At 39.5% G+C, this 22,262-nt stretch overlaps 1 protein-coding gene across 9 annotated transcripts in view; it reads right to left on the bottom strand.

The window, feature by feature from the left end:
• Positions 1-711: 711 nt before the first annotated feature.
• Positions 712-22,262, bottom strand: part of nfic (nuclear factor I/C) — a 42,113-nt gene continuing 20,562 nt past the window's right edge. The window contains exons 4-13 of one of the 9 annotated variants that reach the window (XM_076141536.1): positions 18,137-18,320; positions 16,081-16,155; positions 9,777-9,851; positions 9,108-9,240; positions 7,573-7,694; positions 5,854-5,967; positions 5,223-5,380; positions 4,345-4,528; positions 1,541-1,629; positions 712-919 (exon numbers count right to left, since the gene is read on the bottom strand). In XM_076141536.1, coding sequence (XP_075997651.1) covers positions 899-919; positions 1,541-1,629; positions 4,345-4,528; positions 5,223-5,380; positions 5,854-5,967; positions 7,573-7,694; positions 9,108-9,240; positions 9,777-9,851; positions 16,081-16,155; positions 18,137-18,320 — 1,155 coding nt within the window. In that variant the 3' untranslated portion in view covers positions 712-898. The other 8 variants (XR_012960883.1, XR_012960884.1, XM_076141539.1 and 5 more) reach the window with 8 other exon arrangements.

Genomic DNA, 22,262 nt, shown 5'->3' with positions numbered 1-22,262 from the left:
GTTGTTATACACAGAACAATATTCAGGAGAACATATGTACTCTGCCAAGCATAGCAATGCTCAAAATATCTGTGCACTGTTGTGATAACAGTAACACAAGGCGTAACTGTGTACTTGTGTAGAACTGCATCGTCGTGTAGGCATGAATATAGTTCTAATATTCTACTATTAGTCATTGCTTTTTGATTTAAAAACCCATAGTCAAACAGTCTTAATAACATGAGCCTCTCGGAACAAAATAATGCATTCAGGCTGATGATTGTCAATAAAAAGAGAAAGCTTTTGTCTTTTGGTGGGGAGAGAGAAGAACTGCACTTTCTTCAGTTCTTCATTTTCCTCAGGCTTACTGTATCAATACCATATTTAAAAGTGCAAAGAAAATTCTATATCAACAATACAATCTTTCTCTAGCCTGTCTAGAAAACAAGGAAGGTTCATTTGCATATATAATAAGCAGCACCTGCAGCGGAGAGGGGCATTCTGGGGGTGGGGGGTGGCGTTCACTATGCCCTTCCAGGGTTGGAGGCCTAATACTGGATTTATGGTGAGGAGTAAAAAGCCTCACAGTAGAGTCATTTTGGAAGGATCTGAGGATAGGAAGAAGGTGGGACTGACATCCATCCCAGGAACAGGCCTCATCCTTGGATTTCAGGCTTCTTAAGATTTGGTTGGTTCTGGCCAATAGTTTATCTGGACCAAACAGCCATTGTCAATCCATTTCTTGTGGAGTGAACATCACAACTCGCGAAATGCCATTTAGTGTCCCTCTGTGTTTGGGTGAGTTTAATATGGGTATGCTTCTGAATATAGTTTTCCTCCCTCTGGCAATGGATTGGCAACATTGTTGTTTCCTTCAGGACAGTGCTGCCATGGCAATAACCCCCACAGCAAGAATCATTCAGTTGCCCAGATACCAGGACTGGAACAAAGACAGACACGCACAATTACAAATATCATTTGAAATAAGTTAGGTCACAAACGTACGCATGATATACTGCACAATCTAGAGTCAATAAAATAACACAGCAACACAAATTTCAAATCTCACAGAATGTTTTCAGACAATCTTTGGCAACGATAAAGCCTGTGTGTATATTACATTATTCTACATAACTATTTATAACATATGCATGAGGCAGTTAAATGCATACAAACCAATGTGTACCAATGCTGCCACTTTGTTGAAGTAATGAATAATTCTTCTAAGAACAGCTGTTATCCTGCATTTTACAGTGCCAATACAAAGTTTGTGAGCCCTTTCGAAAGGTTTTGGATTACATGATGGAACTCATTATCAACCACATTATGTCTTAACTAAAGACATCCAAACAACTGCACTCCTCAATGCTTTCAAATAAATTCATAAAGACAAGAAAAATGTAGAATGTGTATGCACCCAAGCTGGGGGTTTGTCAAGATCAGCACATTGGAGAAAGTAGTCCACAGAGTGAGTTTGATCATCCCCCTAAAAAGTCTTGGGTTAGGCATGAAGAACACTGCAAACATTCTATACTGCAAATATTCGAACCAACCCACTAACCTGGGCTTGGTAGAGTCCACCTTGGTCTCGAGAATTGACACCTACAAACGAGGATCGATTGGCAGGGGGAGTCCCAGGGGTAGAATATGCTGGGGGAGTGCAACAACAACATCAATATCACAACGTCTTCCACAATTTCATTTCAATAGTAACGTTGTTTAAGCATTTACTTTTTATGTAAACATCTGTCCATAACAAAACGTAAGACCACAACAGAGAACACTTTTTTGAACAATTCGCCTTGCAAAACAAATAAATTGTGCATACCCTACTCAACAATTTGATCTGTTTGGCCAATTTCATCTAGTGCTTTAATCAAAAAAGTAAATAAAAGCCCAGCATCTTACAAAGAGTTAACATCAGGGGCAAGAGTATTTGCTGGCTTTCGTTCTTGTTCATAGCAATACAAACTCAATAAAAATGGTACATCAACATCTGATTTGGGAGGTATTCCAGAATGCAGGATTGGCAAGTTCGCCATAAAAAGAAATTGAAAATACATCCTGAAAAAGCAGCTCAAAACAAAGATGTAAGACCAATAAAGACAGAAGGCTTGATTTTGGTAGATCAGTGCACTGCCCCAAAAGCACATGCGCTTGAGGCTCAGGAGAGTAGCAGTCCACATGGAATCAGAAGGTTCCCGACTCCGGGCTCCTCCTAGAGAGCCTGTTGAAGTGTTGTTGAGCAAAACACTGAACCCCTAACTGCATGGTATCCTTCTGCCATCAGGTTATGAATGGGTGAACCTGAGGTCATTGTAAAGTATGGAGCTATACAGTTTGACATCAAAAGAGCGTGATCATGCACACACATTCATCACTGAAACTATAGACAGCTGATGAATCACACAGCCATCACATTCTGATGACTTCACTGATGGAACAGGGTGTTTGTTAAAGTGGATGAATGATTTGAATTGGAATCTCACTGCGGAAGGTTGTGCCTTGTGCTCGTGATCCTGTACCAATATGACTAGAGACAGCTCTTGAGACATTGCTGACTTTGACAGAACCACAGTTTATCTTCCTTAACCTCCTACTGCTCATCTTTATCACATGAAATGGGGAACATTATGCTTTTCTCCATTTACTCATATCATAGCAAAAAGGGCTAAAATCCCATTGCTGGCTCATACACAGGTGAGGATGACATGTTTATGTTTATTTCAATAAAATCTGGTCTCAAACACACAGAGTTACAAGAGCTGTGTTCGAAAGGAATTGGGAAACGCTTAATGAGTGACTCATGCAGACATTTTACCCTTGCGGATCCCCTACTGGCTTATTTAGTCACTGAAGACGGGCATTTTGGGTCAACATTGTTAAAGTCCAGATGTGCCAAGCGGGTGTGTTGTAATCGCTGATGTCTTTCTGTCTGTCACAGTGATAACTTGGGGCAGTTGATATTCAATTTGGATCAGATTTGGCAGGTTGATAGGCATGAGGGTCAGGCCCTGATGGTGCCACTGCAATAACCATCTCCATGTTTGACACTAAATATGTTTGACATCAAAATATGTTTCCCTGAATTCTTTGGGCCTATCCGCAACCAACATCCAACTCCCTGCTCTGACATTTCAAATTTTTCAGAAAAGGTGGGTTAGCAACAATTTCTGTTCAGTTTTCACAAACAAAACTTAACATATAGTATGTCGGGGCTTATCCAAATACAAATTGAATGTTTGTTTTTATATCCCTTACCACAATTTGCTGCCCCATTTCAGTGGGTGTGCCTGAATCTACAAAAAATGCTAGTGCAGGTAGACTGTGTTCCAATTTACCGTGGTCAATATGATCAGACATCTGTCATCTTTCCTCCAAACTGCGGTGCCGTGATTCGGGGAACTTCCAAAACCTCGCGCCAGAGCTGGAGACTTTACTCGGGCCAATCGCTACATTTATGTGCTATCCATTTAGAGAAGATATTGATTGATTCACTCACATGAAAAATTGCCACAGTGTCTCACCTGAACTCATCTGCAGCTCAAGTCCAGGGCTCATGGATAATTTTGGAACTAATTAGTTGGCTCTACAAATTTAAGCGAGTCAGCCTTTTCCCACATGAAGATTATTAAGTCCCAATGCAAGTCATCAGAGTAAGGTAGTGACCATAAATGTACTGTATTGTGCCATAAGGGATCATGCAGTGATAGGTACACCAACATATATTGTATTTATAAAGTATACTCAGTGTGTGTATATATATATATATATATATATATATATACATATACATATTGCATTTTTAATGCAGGTAGATCATTTTGACCTGTCATATTTAAAGTAGCTCACAAGCTGAAAAAGTGTGGGCACCCCTGGTCTATTGTAACCAAATTTTCTGCACATTTGCCCCACTTCTTATAAAAAACTAAAATTAGTGGCACTTTGGAATCTGCCATAATAAACCCACATAACTTGGTCACAGGTGTAGCATTTCTTGAGCACGTTTGTAGTTTTTTTATTGAGTCACCATCAGTGTTAATTTTGTTACTCCTTCTTCCTGTTTGTATTGCATTTGACAATTTTGTTGTTATATGATATTATTTTGGACAGATATAAAATATAATATATATATTAAAAATATAGATATTTCAAACCTTCTAAAAACAAGTCATCTTGAGTCATCTTTTTTTATCATAATGCTTATTGTGGATAGTTGTTCCTGTGATGTACACACACACACAGTAGTGTTTTTTTCCTGTATTAGTGTTTGTTAGAACTGTGCTCGCAGAGCATTCAATTGTTGATCATTTTGCATTTTATTGTTTGTATGTTTATTGTATTGGATGTTTTTTGATCACTTACTGGGTGAGGTGGGGGAGTTTGCTCCCCCATCAGAGGAAGTGGTAGTGGCCTTAGAGTCTGCAGACAATGTAGACCTGGTGAGGGAAGACGATGGTGGAGCCAAGGCTGTTGCTGGGCCAGGGGGGGCCAACATCTGAGAGGAAATGTAATGACTGGGCAATTTAACCTGGTTGCTGCCATTGAGCTGCAAAAACAGAGACAACCAAACAGCTATTAATTTTATGACAAATCAGAGCTCATACCACCATCAAGGCTGAGTGATATTGTTATTTTTTGTTTAAAATCTGACACATTCATGTTTAGCACACGTAATTTGTCACTTGAAATCTGTTCTTTAGTTCTTGAGACATTCTGCAAATTCAATGGCAGAAAAACAAAACAATAAACAAGCCCAAAAACAGTGGGTCAGAATTGTGGCAAATGGTTAATGATTAAGTGATTTGAGTGTAAAAATCAGAAGTCAGATTTTCTTTCTTCACTTAAAAATTATACATTCATATAATGTCTTGAAATTATGTCTAGGTGTGTCAAATAAATGGAGGGGTCATTGGAGGGGTCATTGGACGGGTTAAAGTTATATCATTGCATTTTGGGAGGCAGTAGCTCAGTGGGTAGAGCTTCCGCTTGGGAACCGGAGGGTTGCCGGTTTGAGTCCCTGACAAGGTGCCCCTGAGCAAGGCACCGAACCCTCAATTGCTCCCCCCTCTGCGAAGGGTGGTAATGTAATGTAAGTCGCTTTGGATAAAACCGTCCGCCAAATGATCGTAATGTAATGTAATTGCATATGTGACCTTGCTTCGATGATGGAAAAGAGCTGTCATTTTGTAATGTTAATTGTGTACCCTATTGAGACTTAACCTTTGACAGATAGTACTCACCGAGCTGGGAGACTGATTGGCAGGGTCGCAGGCCAATGAGACCAGGTCTTTTAAGGGGTCCTGGGCTAAGTGTGGAGGATAGCGGATTGCCCCATGGGGGAAGTAGGAGGAGGGGGCAAAATGAAGCGATGAAGAGGGATGAGGAGTCCGAGACAAACCTGAGAGAGTGAGACAGAGAGAGAGAGAGGGAGAGAGGGAGAGAGAGAGAAACAGAGAGTGAGCAAGACAACCGAGCAAGGCAATTAAATATTACCTTGATGAATAAGCTGGTTTACCAAGTTAGACCTATAGTAAATTTGGTAACAATAGGGTTTACTTTACAGGTCTAAACGAGTTCACCTAATGAATTCACAGCTGCTGTAGCAGATGTAGAAAACAACCGCACGTGTAGAAAACAACCACAACAGCCAAGTGCAGAAGCATCCCTTCCCAATGACTTCTAGCAATTATGAAAGATCAATTTGAGAGACTTTCAATCATTTAAATTGTTATCAGCTTTCACAGTGGGAAGCAGTAAGGAACAATATTATAAATACAGCAGGTGCTGTTTGTTGACCTAAAAATTATCCACAAACTCACAAAATGCACATTTCTTGGTATGCATGTCTGTGTGTGTGCGTAGTATACAGACCACTGTGTACAGCTATAACAGGCCGATGGTGTTGCGTAAAAGACCCCAGTCTTGGCGAGTCTTCCTGGGGAGAAGGACTGTCCAACTCTGCCTTCTTCACTGGAGGAGACATACCTGGACAGAGACACGCAAAACTAGCAATAGTTTCCAAAGATCTTTTGGTTTCTTCACTTGGTTACCGATAACTAAATGCCTTGTTTTTATGAAATGATATGGCTACCACTCTACACTGTTATTACACTGACAACTAGTTGAACAACTACAGCCACCACTGGAAATCAAATACCAAGAAGACAGCAGTTTGGGCTAGTCTGCATACCGTCCATTTTCTTTATAGCTTAAAGCCTGGCCCCTTAGCAGCCAGGGTTTATGTTATGTCTTAATGTTGCAAGACGCCTGCCAACATTCTTTATTCGATGCGGCATATGAAGTTGCACCTTCATATTCAATCATCACAAATCCCACTGTGTGTATGTATTCCTCTCATTCATTTAATAATTTAGTCCAAACTAAACAACATACAGTCCTCTGTTGCTGTTCCATCCTGCACTTGGTTTATTCAAATCAACAAGTTTGTGAAACTAACTAACGAATCAGATTCAGCAACAAGTTTTTGACCGTGCCTCCGTGGGCGGGCCATGGGGGAGTGACATGTTTGACTGACAGGTGCACAGCACGCATCGAATAAAGGAGCGACACTGAATAACTAATGTCAGCAGGCATGGAATGATGTAATGAAATCAGGTCCCCTCAAAGCAAAACATGGCTTAACATCTTGAAATAAAAAATATAAAATTTGTTTGGAAGTTTGGTTATTCCATGACTGGCTATTTATTATTAGACACCTGTGTTCATTGTTGATGGCTTGCTTATTATTTTGATGTGTGTGTGGTCATTTTCTAATTTGAAACATGAGCATTCATTATTTAGTATGTTTTACAAAATAAATTTGAAATTGCTTTGTCCTAATTTTCAAAAAAATGCAACATACACTAACATAAGACATAGCCTAATAGCCCACAACCTACCTCAAGTAGGTTTAGATCATTTTTAGTTCGGAGAAACTGTCATTGGCTAATGTTTATCCAGCTAATTCAATTAGCTCGCTGCTAGCTCGACATCAACATAAATGCTGTTTCTGTATCTTTATATCGAACAATTTCAGGAGGACCTCCTTTCTATTCTTCCTATTTTGAGGCCTTTGATCTTTTCAGTATAATATTCTTTTTTGTTTTACTTTGACTGTGGCTCATTGTTATTACCCAATCATTCATTATTATGCATGCAATACAGAAATAGATCTTTTTTTCAAGCTTTTGTGTTTGTGTGCATTCAATAATCATGTGATCTTTAAAATATCTGCCACAGAGCCAGGCAAAAAAAAAAAACCCAATCAAATAAGTGTGGAATAAATGTAGTCCCATGCAGTCAAATTTTCCGTGATGGAAATAATGGTAAAAAACCCAGAGAGGCTCTTTCTGCAAAGGAGGGTAAACCACAGCCTGTCATAGATCAGAACCATCAACAGTGAACATGTTTGTGTTGTACTTGTTGTGTGACTGTGCCTTGTGAATGTGTCTTGACTAAAAGTATTGTTTTTATTTTTTGCAGATTAAAGCATACCAAATGTTTCAAGTGTTAAAGTTCCAGTGAGCTGTCTGGTTGTTGCTGTTATTGTTCATCTTCTTATATTGTTATCAGTAGTTGATGTCATATTACCTCCTTCCATGTCATCAGTCCAATTTCTGGAGCTGCTAGCAGGAGAAGAAGGTGAGTGGTAATACTCCCCACCTGGACTGTCAGGCTCTTCCTCCATAGACCCAGATTTGTGACGCTTACTCCTGCGAAAAGATGCACAGATAATGAACTAGCAGTAGAACTTACAGGACGTGGAGGCTGAATATTGGCAATGCCATTGGTTAGAGACTAGCAGGCAGGGTCAATCAGGATAAGAGGAGGGATATTTATCGGGAAACTAGTGACTCCACAGCTTACACTATGGATGCCATGATGTTAATCTAATCAGCATTTTGGGGAAAAATATAATACCTTCTAGATCGTGTGATTCATTTTTTCGAATATACCCGACAAATTGCTGCCAATGCTTTTTCAGTTGGTCCTTCCTACAATACAGCAAAACCGCAACTAAGGTATAATATATATGATAGTTGGACAACTAGAAGGACTTGGTTGAGGTTTGTGAAAGAGCTTGTTCATAGTTGAATCATAAAATGTGTGATTTATGCTGATTACTTATATCAGATGGAATGTGAGCCTCAGTTGCTGTGAATGTCTCTACAGAACCTCCTCCACCACCACCTCCACAAACTAACTGCCTGACTAAGACGAACAAACTTGTTTCTGTCCATATTCATGGAGCTGCACTTTGTCGAAAACTGCAGCAACTGGCCAAGTTTTATACATGTATTATGCTTATACTCTTATTACTTATGCTGTAAATTTGAAAGAAAGCCTATTCTCAGCACCCTCATCATGGTTAATCTAAAAAATATTCCTGGATGTTAAAAGTCTTAATCCAATTAAAAGCAAAAATGCCCTTCTCCACCTGAAAAGATCAAGGAGATGTGTAGAAAGGAGAAGAAACACATTTATTAGTTTACCCGGATAAAGAAGAAGGAATTATTAAGTCACACATGCCTGTTGACAAGCTGATTGTGTTGGGCATAGCTCTTTAAGATGTTCAGCAGGCGGAGGATCAAACAAGCAAGAAGAAGGTTTACAAGAGGCAACCAGCTTAACAAACGTATCTGTCAAAGATCTGAGGCCACTGTCAAAGATCTGAGGCCACTGTCCCACCATTGAAAGTCTGGATCAAGCCTGACAAAAATGATGTTTGTTTTTCGATATTCCTCACCATTTTGCCATATATGGCTTCTGTATTTGAGTAGGTGTGGCTCATTTGTCAAAAGAACTATAGCTCCAGAATGACTACAGTAAGTCTATTGTAACCAAATTTGGGTCACATGTTCACTCAATAATGGAAATAAAAACTATCAATCAATCAATCAAATCAATTGGCCTGATTTTGCCAATTACTTTGGAACTGTGATTCAGAATCCAAATTCTTTTTTTTACTGGATTTCTTGGACTGAGATGCATCTGTCCATGACAACATTGATTCCACCAAGTCGATTTTCCACCATTGTAACTTTTGCCTGAAACAGTAGGATCTCAGAAACCACAACAGCTATGTGTGCATGTTTGTTTGTGTGAGCGTTTGTGTGTGCAATTACCCGCTGGATGAGGTGCTGGCCAGTGAGCGTCTGAGACTGACTGGTTGGCTCACAGACTGGTTGAGGTCATATGCCAGATGACCTTGCAGCTCGCCCAGAGAGAAACTAGGTCCTACTCCGGTTACTACTGGAGCTAGATGTGAAGGAACACAATATACACACATATGTAATATATGTATGAAGAAACAAAATGTAGCCCCCCTTAACTTTAAATACCTAGCAAGTAGATTTAGCTAGATGAACAACTTTCCGGCTATAACAAGGCCAAGGCCTTAGTTTGAAGCGTGAAAACTCTCTCATGGTAATGATAACAAACTGCCCCCATCTTACAGATGAAGATGTAGGATGGGGGCAATTCTCTTCATCGTCTGTCTTGTCCTTCTCTTCTACATCCTTGGTTACATTTGGCCAAATACATTTTTGCAAAAACAAATGATAATCCAGAGTGTTGTAATTGGCTGAGTTGAATAAATGTGCCTTTATTTTAATGATTTAGAATGTCTAATTCCTTCTGGAACTTCACCTCATATTACACACATGGATGAACACTACACAAGGCATGTGTTTCAGAGATGTGATAAGATAAGGTGTCCAGATTTTACAGTGCAATATGGAGAAACACTTTGTGGTTAAAGTACAGTTACTGCAAAGGTTATAGGTATGACTTACTTCTTGAGACCTGGACCAGCTCAGTGACACTGAAAACTCCTGATGTCACAAAACGCTCCTGAAACTCTGGGCCATCTACAGAAACACAAAGGTACTTACACACTGTCTTTTTTGAGTGTCATAAGTGCAATATGATAATCTAAATGATCACCTGTGAGAATGCCAAACTTTTAATTCTTAAACAAAATAATGAAATCATATAGTTCTTGAAGCAATTTAATTAGGACCACTAGAAACATGATTAATTGTATTTCCTTTTGATAACACTCATTTAAGGCCTCCTTGTCTGGCTTGTAAAGTGAACTTTATTTCTTTAGCCCAGTATCACATGCAATGTTTTTCCTACTCTGCGCAAAGCTCATCACATCATGTCTTCATTAACTCAATGTGTCATTCTTGAAACATCGTCATGCCCCTTTTTGCATAACATCCGATCTCAGTCACTTGGTTCACCACTGTGATTTAGGTTGCTATGATACATACAGTTGTGTCTGGAGCATATGTTTAAGTTCTTGATTCGATCAAGACTGCATCAAAATCCCACTGACCTCAGTAGAAATCATTTCTTGTATCCTTCACTTTCCACTTTTAACACCTCACCGTCAACCTGTCTCACTCATACAACCTTTCCTCTTTTTCACTGGTAGCCAAATCTCTCTTAAATGTGACCTGCAACCAGCCATCACAAGCTCATATGCCCCATCAAATGCATGCAAAAATGCAAAAGCCATGCTAAGCCCATCTCTTCTGCCAAAGGCACTTCACTACAAAACAGTTTTACATTTTCTCTCTTAAAATTATTTGTGTGATGCCAACCTGGCAAGTCTAGAGCGGCCATTGTAAGAAATTTGACACCGTAAAAGTTAAGTCGACACTGTCTGAACTGGTGCCTGCTGATTTGAGTCCCATGGCAGTGCCAGTCAGTGTCATGTTGGAAGGAAGCATCTATGTCACACTCGATGAAGGTTATACCTCAGCCCCAGTCCTGCAAGCTGCAAATCATTGAAGCAGTATTCCTACTACCTCAATCATTACAATCATCAGCAAACATGGCTTCTTATACCATTATGCTATGGTATCCTTCCAAAGTGTCAACACAGATTTCAGTATTTGACTTATATCTCAGCACCTTTGACTTCACCTGTCAAAGACTGACCTTGTCACTCCAGCCAGTCTTCACATCTCATTACCAAGGTAATTTAAGTTCTTTATATTTTGCCATTTTATTTCAACATAGTTTTAACGTGATTTTGTTTTCAATATCTCCACAAAGGCATTGTCTGTGCATTTGTCACAATATTTACAAATACATTCCATAGGCAGGGGTGCCAAATTTAATAAAAAATATTTGAAATATAATATAAAGTCAAAGTTTAACAATAAATGCAGAATTTAATTTGTACCTTTCATTTTCAATTTCATTTCAGACACAAAAACAGATTTCAGAATAATTAATTTGGAGACTGGGTATAGCTGGCCATTTGGATTAATTCAACCTTTATTTATTTTTTTTACAAAAAAGTACTTTAGGATTAAATAGAAGAATTATCAATAGCCTCTCGTGCTGTAATACAACAACAACTCACAATTCGCCCCTCATGGAAGTAGAAGTCATGGAAGTAATAGGAACCCCTTAGATTTATTTAATTATTAGCTTTATAAAGTTGATTGATTTTTATCTTTCAGATCCTTAACAATAGCTACAGTGATCATCATCAAAATGAAAGCTGGCTGGCTAAAGTTACTCATTAACAAGGAGATCAGAGGTACATTATTAAGTCCTCCATAGTTAGTGCCTATTCGATACACAAAACACGTCGATTCCTTGGTCTTCACTCCCTCTGTGTTGGTCAGTGCCTATAGAACTTGTTTCCATTAACGACTGCAGCTGCTGGAACAAACCATCTGGGATGTCATTTTCTGTGGAAATAATATTTTGTACATTCTAATTCAAATTTCAAAATAATGTGCACATACAACAGAGATTTAGAAGCAATGAGAGAAGCCAGTTCTCAGTCAAAGATAATATAATATGGAATCTGATGTTATCTTATCTTAATATTATCTGAGTGAACAACACTTTTCATACATGCAAATATTAACAGGAATTACAACAACTGTTTCTGTGAGATCAGACAATAACTGACACAGTAGCATTGGACAACTGATCCAACCTGTGGTTGCCCCTCCACACTCAGAAGTTTCTGAAAAAAGTGCAATTGATCATGTACAGTTACATTTAGGACTGAGAACAGCAGCCACAACACATTTACTTTCATTTGGATATTCTACAGAGTGACTTCATTTGGCATTTATGCTCCGTGTTGCACTACAACAAGACTCCAGAAATTAATCCCTTATTAACTTGGAAACTGGTTAATATATTCATCCAATTGCCATTGTGTTGAAACACTACTGCTGCGGAATTATATTTTGAACTAAAGAGATTGTTAATCATACTCATACCATTAGACTTCATTTCTGCATCATGCATTGTTAGTATCATAATAGGATTTATTAGTATTTCGACAGAATTACCAGAACAGGTTCATAATTGGATTTTAATGGTACCACTGTGAAAATGTGTTATTGGTTAAGGTGCTGAAATGATGAGAAGAAAAAGCACTCACCCACAACTGAGATTCAAGTTGTAGCTCCATTGGTGGTGATTCAAGCTTTGTTTCATTGAATACAATTGAAAGTGTTTGGTGGCCATTGTTGAGGATTTGCTGCTGTTCACAAAGTTAGCAGGTTTTACAGAGTATCTTCTGCCCCAACACCAAGCTGTCTCCTTCTGCTGGGCAGCATAGGCACAGAGCTTTATCTCACAATCACTTATCGATTGCACTCTGGGTATGTGTATTTTATTCTTCTGTTATATTTGCTGTGAATATACTATATGTCTTATACAAATAACACATTTTTTTTCCCATTCATAGACACACATATTGATATTCCTCACATACCCTAAAGTTTCTGCTCATGGAGACGTCTTTGACGGTAGTTCACAATGAACAACTTCACCTTATGAACAATGATCCCTGTGATTCCAGTGATTAAAGGTAAAGAAAAATATTTATGCAAAATGAAGTAAACAAATGTTTCAGGGCACTGTGCAAGTGGTAATGAAGTTAGACTTAGTTAGATATTGTTAGTCAGGCCAAGTAAGCAAGTAAAAACAAAAATTGACCAAAAAAGTCTAAATATTTAAATATTTTTACAAAGAAAAACTTTTTTTTTTCAAACCAACTCTTCGCATAGTCTAAAAGAGCAAGAGAGTGGGCACGAAAGAGACAGGCTATTCAACCCTGTCATTCTGTGGATTAAACAGAGAATAAGAAATATCCTCATTTGAGTGAAGAAAGACAGAGATGAAATAATATTATAAGAATAATACATCTCTGCTTCGTTGTCAGAGTTGGTGACTAAAGAGGGCTGTGTCAATCAGTTTCTGAGTAGCACATTCAAATGATTATGGTGTCTGATTTCCCAGGATAGTCTGTTTGAATTTGATATCATTGAAGAGTACTTATTATCACATTAATTTGAGTACTCATTTTACAGTCTAAATGGAAAGAGGTAGAAATAGAAAAAAATATAAAGACAGATAGACAGTCAACTGAGAGATGCAATTTGTTTGCCCTTCTCTGTAAATATTCTGGACAGTCATGAATGGTTCCACCAGAGAAAGCTCTGTAATGTTCCAAACGTGGGAAGTAAGATTCCTTAGTCTTTTCATATACAGTACGTTAGTAAATGCTGTTTCCTGTATGTCTCCCAAACAAAACCCTAAAAATCTTTTAGCACTTGGAAAGCTCATTGTCAATGTATTAACAATTGATAAGCCAATAAGTGTTCCTGTTATAACACTGAAAATGGAAATTATTTTAGTATTCTAGACAGACACCCAAGCAAACTCGCTCTGTAGTTTAGAGCTGGAGGGGAACAGGAAAAAACTGGCTCACTGTGATGTGTGATATACCGATAATCCTTACAGTAACACAAGTTTTGGGTTGGCTCTGCACATTCTTCTTCACCACCTGGGTGGCTGGCTCTAATACAAAACCAAAATAAAGACAAAGCAAACATAACACAGGGGCTGAAAAGGAGGGACAACACAGTGATGGTTGGAATGGTAATTAAGATAATTCTGCAGATCTGAGATCTGCAAAAAATGTTCAGTGATGCAATAGGTAAATATTTGATGATTGTATTATCCTACAGCTGACTACACAATTAATCAATAAGAGAGACCAAAACAATGATTCACCTTGTGGTGTGGATTAAAACTGGGGCACAATCCATGCAATGTGAAGGCCATAAGCCTCAGTTACCAAAAGTAGCTGACTGAAACAAACTGATCCAAAGATGCCAGTCATTACGCTACTACATGCCTGTAGCTCTTATCAGTGCTTTACATGTCTCTCTTACAGGACTCTAAAGCAGTGTATAGCTACAGACCTAGCAAACTTATGCTAACTTTGCACAGGTCATGTTAACTAATGCTAGCTACAGTTAGTGATGTGAAATATTTCTTATGGTTACATTTAGTATGTCAGCAACAGTATTGTTTTAAATGTCAATAGAACTGGGAAACGTGACTAACCAGTTTAATCCTACGCTGGGGCCACGGTGTGCGCTCTGTCTGGAAATGACACTTCCATGGACTTCTTTCAGGTTCACTTTGAGCCCGATTGCCTTTCAAGCTGCTCGGTCTTGCACATATATTATACATACACTACGCAATGTCAGAGCATCAAATAGATACAATGAAGCCTCCTTAAAATGAGACTGTAATTTTTTTACTCTTACACAGAGGATCACCTTTCGGAACTATTAGATTTGGGCCAGATATTCCAACTTTTTGGGCAACAGTGTATATATAGTATATATATACACTGTTGCCCATAAGGTTGGAATAATTGTTTATTCCAACTTAATGGGCGGCGTGCAACAGTCTTTTGGACTGCCATTCATAGAAACCGCCTGTCTATGAATGGTAGTTTGTAGACCTGTAATAGCCTCCAAAAATAAGATTATAAACATTATCAAGAAAAGCAGTTGCATTAACTCATCTCTTAAGCAAGTGATCCCTTTCAAAAGTTGAATAATAACCAGTGACATAATAGCCACTCGCTTCTTGGAACGAAATAGTTTTAGATTTATTTAATAACAGGACCGGGCTCTCTTTTACTGGGACAGTGGGTCATTTTTACAACTCAAGTACAATCCAATGTTGTATTATCATCCTAAAAACTTGGTGAAACAAGGATCCAACCACCATAGTTCAGCTAAGCCATGTAATGACACAGTCTTTCCCTGAAATGCCATAGTGACCTCTGGGCAGCTGCAAGTCAACCAGCCAACTCCACCGCTTCAGGTATGTCCTACTCAGGATTAGGATCGGTCCGGATTAACATATTTCTGAGGACAAAACATGCATACCCAGGACATCTGCCCCATTGTAGAGACTTGAATACACAACTCACCCCTGAGCACACAGGTTTTTCTTATTGTTAAGTAAAGATCAGTAAGGGGGAAAACTCCTTTTCATCTTCATGCATTTACTTGGTAATTGATTACAACCTATTTAATTGACCACCTTGTATTCTTCTTTTGGTTTTGGTAAGTATCTATCAATGCCAGCAAAGCTGCAGTAGCAATTACATTATTAATAACAATTATGTAACCTATTAATTGATCGTTAAAGTGATCGTTTGTAATTTTCCTAAAAAAATAAATATTTCTGCAATTCATGCTAAGCTGTTTAATGTGTATTTATTTTTCTGTCTATTCATTAATAATAATTAATAAATAGTTATGTATTGGCTTTGAAATATCTTTAAAAAAATCTTAATCCCTTGAATACCACAGTTGATTAACATTTTGTAAACTCTGTTAAAGTAAATTAGTAATTATATGTCTTACCATTCCATCTCTATATAATGATGCCTTTTAAGTGCAGTTTTATCTCGACAGTGAGTGAGTTAAATATCTGTCAGTGAGGCGTTTCAGGGAGCTACAGAAATGCACAGAATAACCCACTCAAATAATAAGCGATGTAATTACTTCTTCTTGCTATGTTAAAAAAGTTAGCACAATGTTATGATAACATCATCTGCATAAAGTGATCATTTATGCTGTTATTTTACATATTGCATTTTATATTAGTAGTAAATAATGCAATCTCTTAATTCATCAGCTAAAACATATAGATTGATGACTACTCTACTGTAATCTACTGTAAAACACGTAAGTGCATATACAGTATTTCCTTAATAATGAATTGAAGTTATTATATTACCCATGGTGGCAGTTCGACTGTCCTCCTGATCTGAGCCCACACCTCTATGACTGGGGCTGTTATGCTGCTCTGCCTCTGTGGGAGACAAGAGAGAGAGAGAGAGAGAGAGAGAGACAGCAAGAAAGCGAGTGTTATTAGATTGTTGTTATTTTTCGCATGTAGATACAAACATGCACGTAGATACAAACATGCACCCCGAGGCAAAAAACCCCCCCCTGAAAACCTGAAACCTGAAAACAGACTTACAAACAATGACATAATATATATATATATATATATATATATATATATATATATATATATATACATATATATATATATATATATATATATACATATATATATATGTATAATATACATAAATATACCAATTAAAATAAATACATTGGCTGTTAATTCTACAAGCAACAACAGCATTGTTTGGTGTGACCATTTAACACATCAACAATTTATTTGTAACTAAACATCCTGGAACACAAAATAAATACTTTCCCATGGCAGCACCATTTGAGATATCGATTCGACAGCTCTGTCAGAATTAGCATGGAAAAATCTGTTAGTACCTAAAAAGAGATAAGCCTCACTACCTGTTGCCAGCTGACCAAAGTTAACGTATGAATGTAAAGACCCTCGGAAAAGAATGCAGAAGACTATTATACAAGCCTTGTTGTATAATGCCATGATGCCAGCTGATCAATTTGGAATTTTTGACAGGGATTTACATTGTATTTTAAGTTTTAGTCACTCATATAGATTTTTTAAAGAGGTTCTATTTTAATGCCTTACTTTTGGTCAAAAAGTTGGAGTTTTTTTAAACGTCTTTTTGCCATTCCATTAGAATGTCTTCACATCTGAGTTCCAATTTCTAAATTTCATCACCAACAAACTAAATTTTTGTCTGAGGTAATCTTTATTTGTGTAACATGGCATTCAAGTGTCACACTACAAGACAGCACACCCTTTTTTACAAATCAGTAAATAATAAAAATTAAAAGTAATAATCTGAAAATCATAACATTGAGAGTAACATTTATGGAATTGATTTCATAAAACTAAGGCCTTAAACTAACTAAGGCCTTGTGGCAGGCTGATGTCACATGTAAGCATTAGCTTTGCGACTTCACCACAGAGAGGACATATCTAGAATCAACTAATTTCACTCACTTTGACAACAATATTTGGATGGTGTCTTAGATGCCTTTTTAAGTTAGGGGTGTCATCTTCAATAACCACGGTGTCTTTCAACGCTATTGTAGCACTGTTGTAGCTGTTAAAGTGCACCCACATATCATCTCTTCTTGATTGCTGGTATTGCTGATTTGCTGCCATACTGAGACCTGATGAAAAATGTTTTCATCTTGCTGCACACTTTCTCAGAGTGAGCTTGTGCATTATTGACAAGAAAGCAAACCACACAGCTCAGCGTTTTACACGAGGACAGCCCTAACCAAATCTTTCCAAATCATAATAAGAATATAATATATCTATGGTTACTATTGTCTATTTATCAGCTTTTACACAGTGGAATTTCATGTCAGTTTAAAGGCAATGAATTAAATGAAAGGCTGAACTAGTGGTCCATGGTCCTGGACTAACAGATGTCCCTGGACACCGACATTTTACCCTTGCAGGCCCGCTACTGGCTGATTCAGACGTTGAGTGTGGGAATCTTTGGTCAAAGAGACTGTAGTCTGAATTTCACAACACTTAAGAGTAACTTCATGGACCTTACTAAGACATTTAACTCAACGTTTATGACCATTCCAGGAAGCATTTCTTGTTATATATACCAGCCAACTGAGATGCTAGGATTTAACAAATTGACCATTGCAGGTATGTGAATATGTGGCACTGCAGAGAAACCACATTTTAAAGAGGCAGTGATAAGTAAAATCTATTTGGTAATTGTATTGTATGTATTTATAAAGTCCTTGTCAGTTGTGTCTTACTTGTCTTATAACTCTAAATTCCAGTGGTGTCTGTGATGTGCTGATTTCCCACTCTACTTGAGTCACAAAATAAGAATTCCCACTCAAAGATCAGCTGATATACATACCCCTTTCTTGAACGTAGTATGCTAGGTAGAGGTCAAGCTCTTTAACAGAGACAGAGATATGTCGAGGCTGGACACAGAGGATTGGGTTAGAGCACTGGCCGCCCTTTACCAGGCGCTCTCCATCTGTGCTTTCCAGTGGAATTCCTTTAAACAGGATGACCATCACCAAGTCCAACCTCCACACCTAGGATAAGACAAAAGACCTGATTGAAAGTAACATAAATCTCTGAACACAAATATAGCTAAGGTTACTGAAACCATTTAGAGCAGGATAAAGAGGAATCAGCATCCAAATCACTCGCTTTTCCATAAAGGTAACTAGACATCTGCCTTAGCCTTGTAGTTTGTGAACATATATAATACAAACACAATTAGGCAGACCATAGGTGGAGCAGCGATATTCCTGCTTGCCGCTGCAAAGTCACAGCATTAGATCCCCAGTAGCAGTGCCTCTTGCTATGCAGCCCCACAAACACAGCTGGCAATGACAGACTTTAGTCATTGTCTGATCAATTATGAAGTTAGAAGTGAGGACTGCCCAAGAGAAAATAACTGTAAAGCCAAAAAAGGCACAACAAAAAGTGTGTAGTAAGTAAGGGTCAAACCATTATTTGGATTACTGAGGAGGTTTTTGTGTTTTAAAGATGTGCTCTTAGCAGTTCAAATAGTATTATGACATTTTAGGGTAGTTACACGTTTACAATATGTTTGGCAACATTGAAATGTTTTCCGAAGTAGGCAGTGTTAAAACATAAATAGCATTGTGAAAACTCAAACATGTTCACTGTTGATGGTTTAAGTCTTGTTTCTGTGACAGGCTACGATTTCCCCACCACTGCTACACAGCATTTTACTTTTATCTGTCATAGTTCCCCCATGTGAGCGGATGTATCTTTCTCTCTGCTTAAACCTCTTGCAATATTTTACCCCATGGGGTCTTCAGGAAAGAAACTCATCTTTAAGCAGCGGTTAAGGTTTGGCTTATGGCTCCAAAATAGTGTTGGCATTGCTAAATCCATGGATGAAGAAAAGAATGCTGACAGTGTAGCTCCTAGAATCATTTAATCAAATACCTCCCCCCAGTCCATATCTCTGCCTCCGTCCTCCGAGCCGGCAACCCCCAGGAACTCCCGGCCCTCTTTCACTCTTGACCTTCACTAAATCCTTTGGCTATAATCATGCTGCTCATCCTGTTGTGTCTCTGTCTTTCAGCCCGCTAACTTCCACCGTAATAGTACAATCTGGCCAGTATGGACAATGTGCTGGGACAAGCCCTAGCCCAAGGTCAGCAATTGAGAAGTCCCAAACAGGCTCTACAGGACGTGGTGGACCAGTAATGTGAACTTTCTCTCACTCTTTTCTCCTTCAGTGGGTGACCTGCCCCCCGCATCGCCAGCAGTTGATTCCCCACACGCTGCCAGCCAGGCGCTCCCAGCTGCTTGCCTTTGCCTTCCGTTGCGATTACATTTTAACCTTCCTCATCCAGCAAAAGACCCTGACACCTGACGCCAGTTCCTCACCTAGTGCCAGCTAAATTTTAAAGCTCAGCCCACTTGTTACACTAGCTAAGTGGCGAGGTTTGCTTACCTGGCTAACTTGTTGGAGAGTTTTTTTTAAGCCCTCCGTGAGCAAGGCTTCCCGTTCACCATGCTCGCCACTTGTTTGCTGCTTTTGCCTATGAGCTTAAGTGTGTTTACGACCACCACCTCCTTGGTGATCTAACTTCTTTGGATGAGGCAGTTAAGTTAGCTATAAAGATTTCTGAACAACTTTCTCTGTAGCACATGGAAACTGCTTTGACATTGTTTCACCCTGCTATTAGCACAGATCCTCCAGAGCCCTCCCGGGGTTGTCGAGCAGCTCCGAGCACTAGCCCATGCAAAGTAATCAGGTTCATCTGGCTCATGAGGAGAGGACCCGTAGAAGAAAGGAACTCCCAATGCTGTTTTAATTTGGCAAAGCTGGTCATTTTATTGCCCTGTGCTCCAATCGTCCAGTAAAAGTTCTGCCTCGGCAGTAGTGGGGGAGATACTGTCAAATTGAGTTTTCAGCTCACCTCCTCCAAACTGGCGCAATCAGTCTACTCCAGTGTCCGCTTAAATTGTTTTGAGTGCTTTATGGATTTTGCCCTGTGTCGGCAGGTGGGAATCCGGACTGAGTCCCTCGGTACAGCAGGGCCTTCATAAGAGTGCTGCTTTCCAGGATTGACCTGTCTGGAAATCGACAAGAGGTAATTGTTTTTTCCTATGATTGACTGTCAACATGCTCCTCTGGTTTTCGGTGGCAAGTCCCACAATCCCCAAATTGACTGGAGTTCCAGCAAAGTCATTTGAGGAGTACTTATTGTCTGAATATTGTCTCTCAGCTTTTATTTCTGCTTCAGAGCCTCCTCCAGTTCCTGAGCCCCAGGGCTATCTGCTGTTTCCAAAGAGAACCGTGACTTAGTCCCAGTCTTCAGCACACTTCCACTCCACCAGCCGTATTCTTACTCCATTGAACTCTTGCCTGGACATTCTACCTCCCACAGAGTCCCTAGCAGCTGGGATCATCCGATCAGATGGTCGGTGCAGGGTATTTCTTTGGAGGGAAGAAAGATCGCTCTCTTAAGCCAAGGATTTCTTTCCGAGGTTTTAATAACATTAAGGTACGGACTAAGTATCCCTTACCTCTCAGGGACTCTGCCTTTGTTCCTCTTAATGGGCCCACGTTTTTCTTCCAAGCTGGATCTACGCAATGCTTACCATCCCATGCACATCAAGAAGGGGAATGAGTGGAGGACTGTCTTTGACACCTCGGTAGGCCGTTTTAAATATCTGGTGATGCCTTTTCGACCAACTCAGTGGTCCGAATGATCAGCCGTCCTGTATTGTTTTATATCGCATCCCCCCCTGTCAGACCTATCAGCCGTCCCATATTGTTTTATATAAAGAGAGATATAAAACAACTTCTGATCTATATAAGCGGGGCACGAAAGAAAAAGTTTGGGAACCACTGGACTAACTAATGCTCCTGCCATCAATTTGTTTTCGTGTATTTGGATGATATTTAGATTTTTTCCCAGTTCCACTCGTAACACCATGAATATGCCCAGAGGGTGCTGCAGGACCTTCTGGAGAACAAATTATTCAGCCGCCTCAGCGTGGCTGACTTCGTCCAACAGCTGCAGCATTTCCTCGCATTTGCTAACTTCTATTACTGTTTCATCTGTAATTAGAACTGCTGTTGAATACTGGAAGCTGAGACAGATTTCTTGGAACTGAACACCTGTTGCCCCCGTCCTGTATCAGCCTGACCTGCAAAATTATGACATTGGCAACAGAGACCTCCTGGCCGTGAAGCTGGCCTTGGAGGAGTGGCAGCACTACAGTAGTTGGAGGGTGCAGAACACCCCTTTATAGTCTGGACCCCGAGCACAAGAACCTCGCCTACATACAATCAGCTCAGAGGTTGAATTCTCGACAAGCTAGGTGGGCTCTGTTTTTTGAATAAAATGGAACACCTAACCATCTCTTTAACCCTGTCTCAGTTTATTCCCCTATCCTGCAGTGGGCTTACTCCTCACGCATAACCTGTGACCGGTCGTCCCCCGTCTGGCGGTAGCTCTGTTGTTCTGAACATCATCTATCGATTTTTCAAGGTGGCACACTTCCTTGGTCTGCCCAAACTTCCCTCTGGTACGGACACTGTGGTTAGTTCACAGCCTAACTTCAGACACTGTCTCTAACAGGGGTCCGCAATTTACCTCGCGAGAAATTCTGTACAGTCTTGGGAGCCACTGCCAGAATGTCTTCAGGGTACCATCCTCAGACCAATGGTCAGAAGGAGCGAGTTAAACAGGAGTTGGAGGCTGCACTTCACTGTGTCACTGCAGCTAATCCCTCCTCCTGGAGCTCTCACCTGTGCATGCACAACACTCACTAACTCTGCATCATGTCTGCCTCCCTTCCTTCCTCTGTTCTCTTGGCTATCAACCCTCTCTGTTCCCAGCTCAGGAGACTGAGTATAAGAGTCGGTGCGGTGGCACATGGAAACGGGCCACAATTCCACCAGGGTTCAGGACCAAGCCAACTGTTACCGTACTCCTGCTCACAGTTATGTCCTGGATCAGAAGGTATGGCTACATGCC

The sequence above is a fragment of the Genypterus blacodes genome, unplaced genomic scaffold (assembly GCF_046128005.1).
Source record: "Genypterus blacodes isolate CSIRO-AG114 ecotype Tasmania unplaced genomic scaffold, CSIRO-AGI_Gbla_v1 ptg000019l_1, whole genome shotgun sequence".
Taxonomy (NCBI): Eukaryota; Metazoa; Chordata; class Actinopteri; order Ophidiiformes; family Ophidiidae; genus Genypterus; species Genypterus blacodes.
This window is presented reverse-complemented; position numbering and strand designations above follow the sequence as displayed.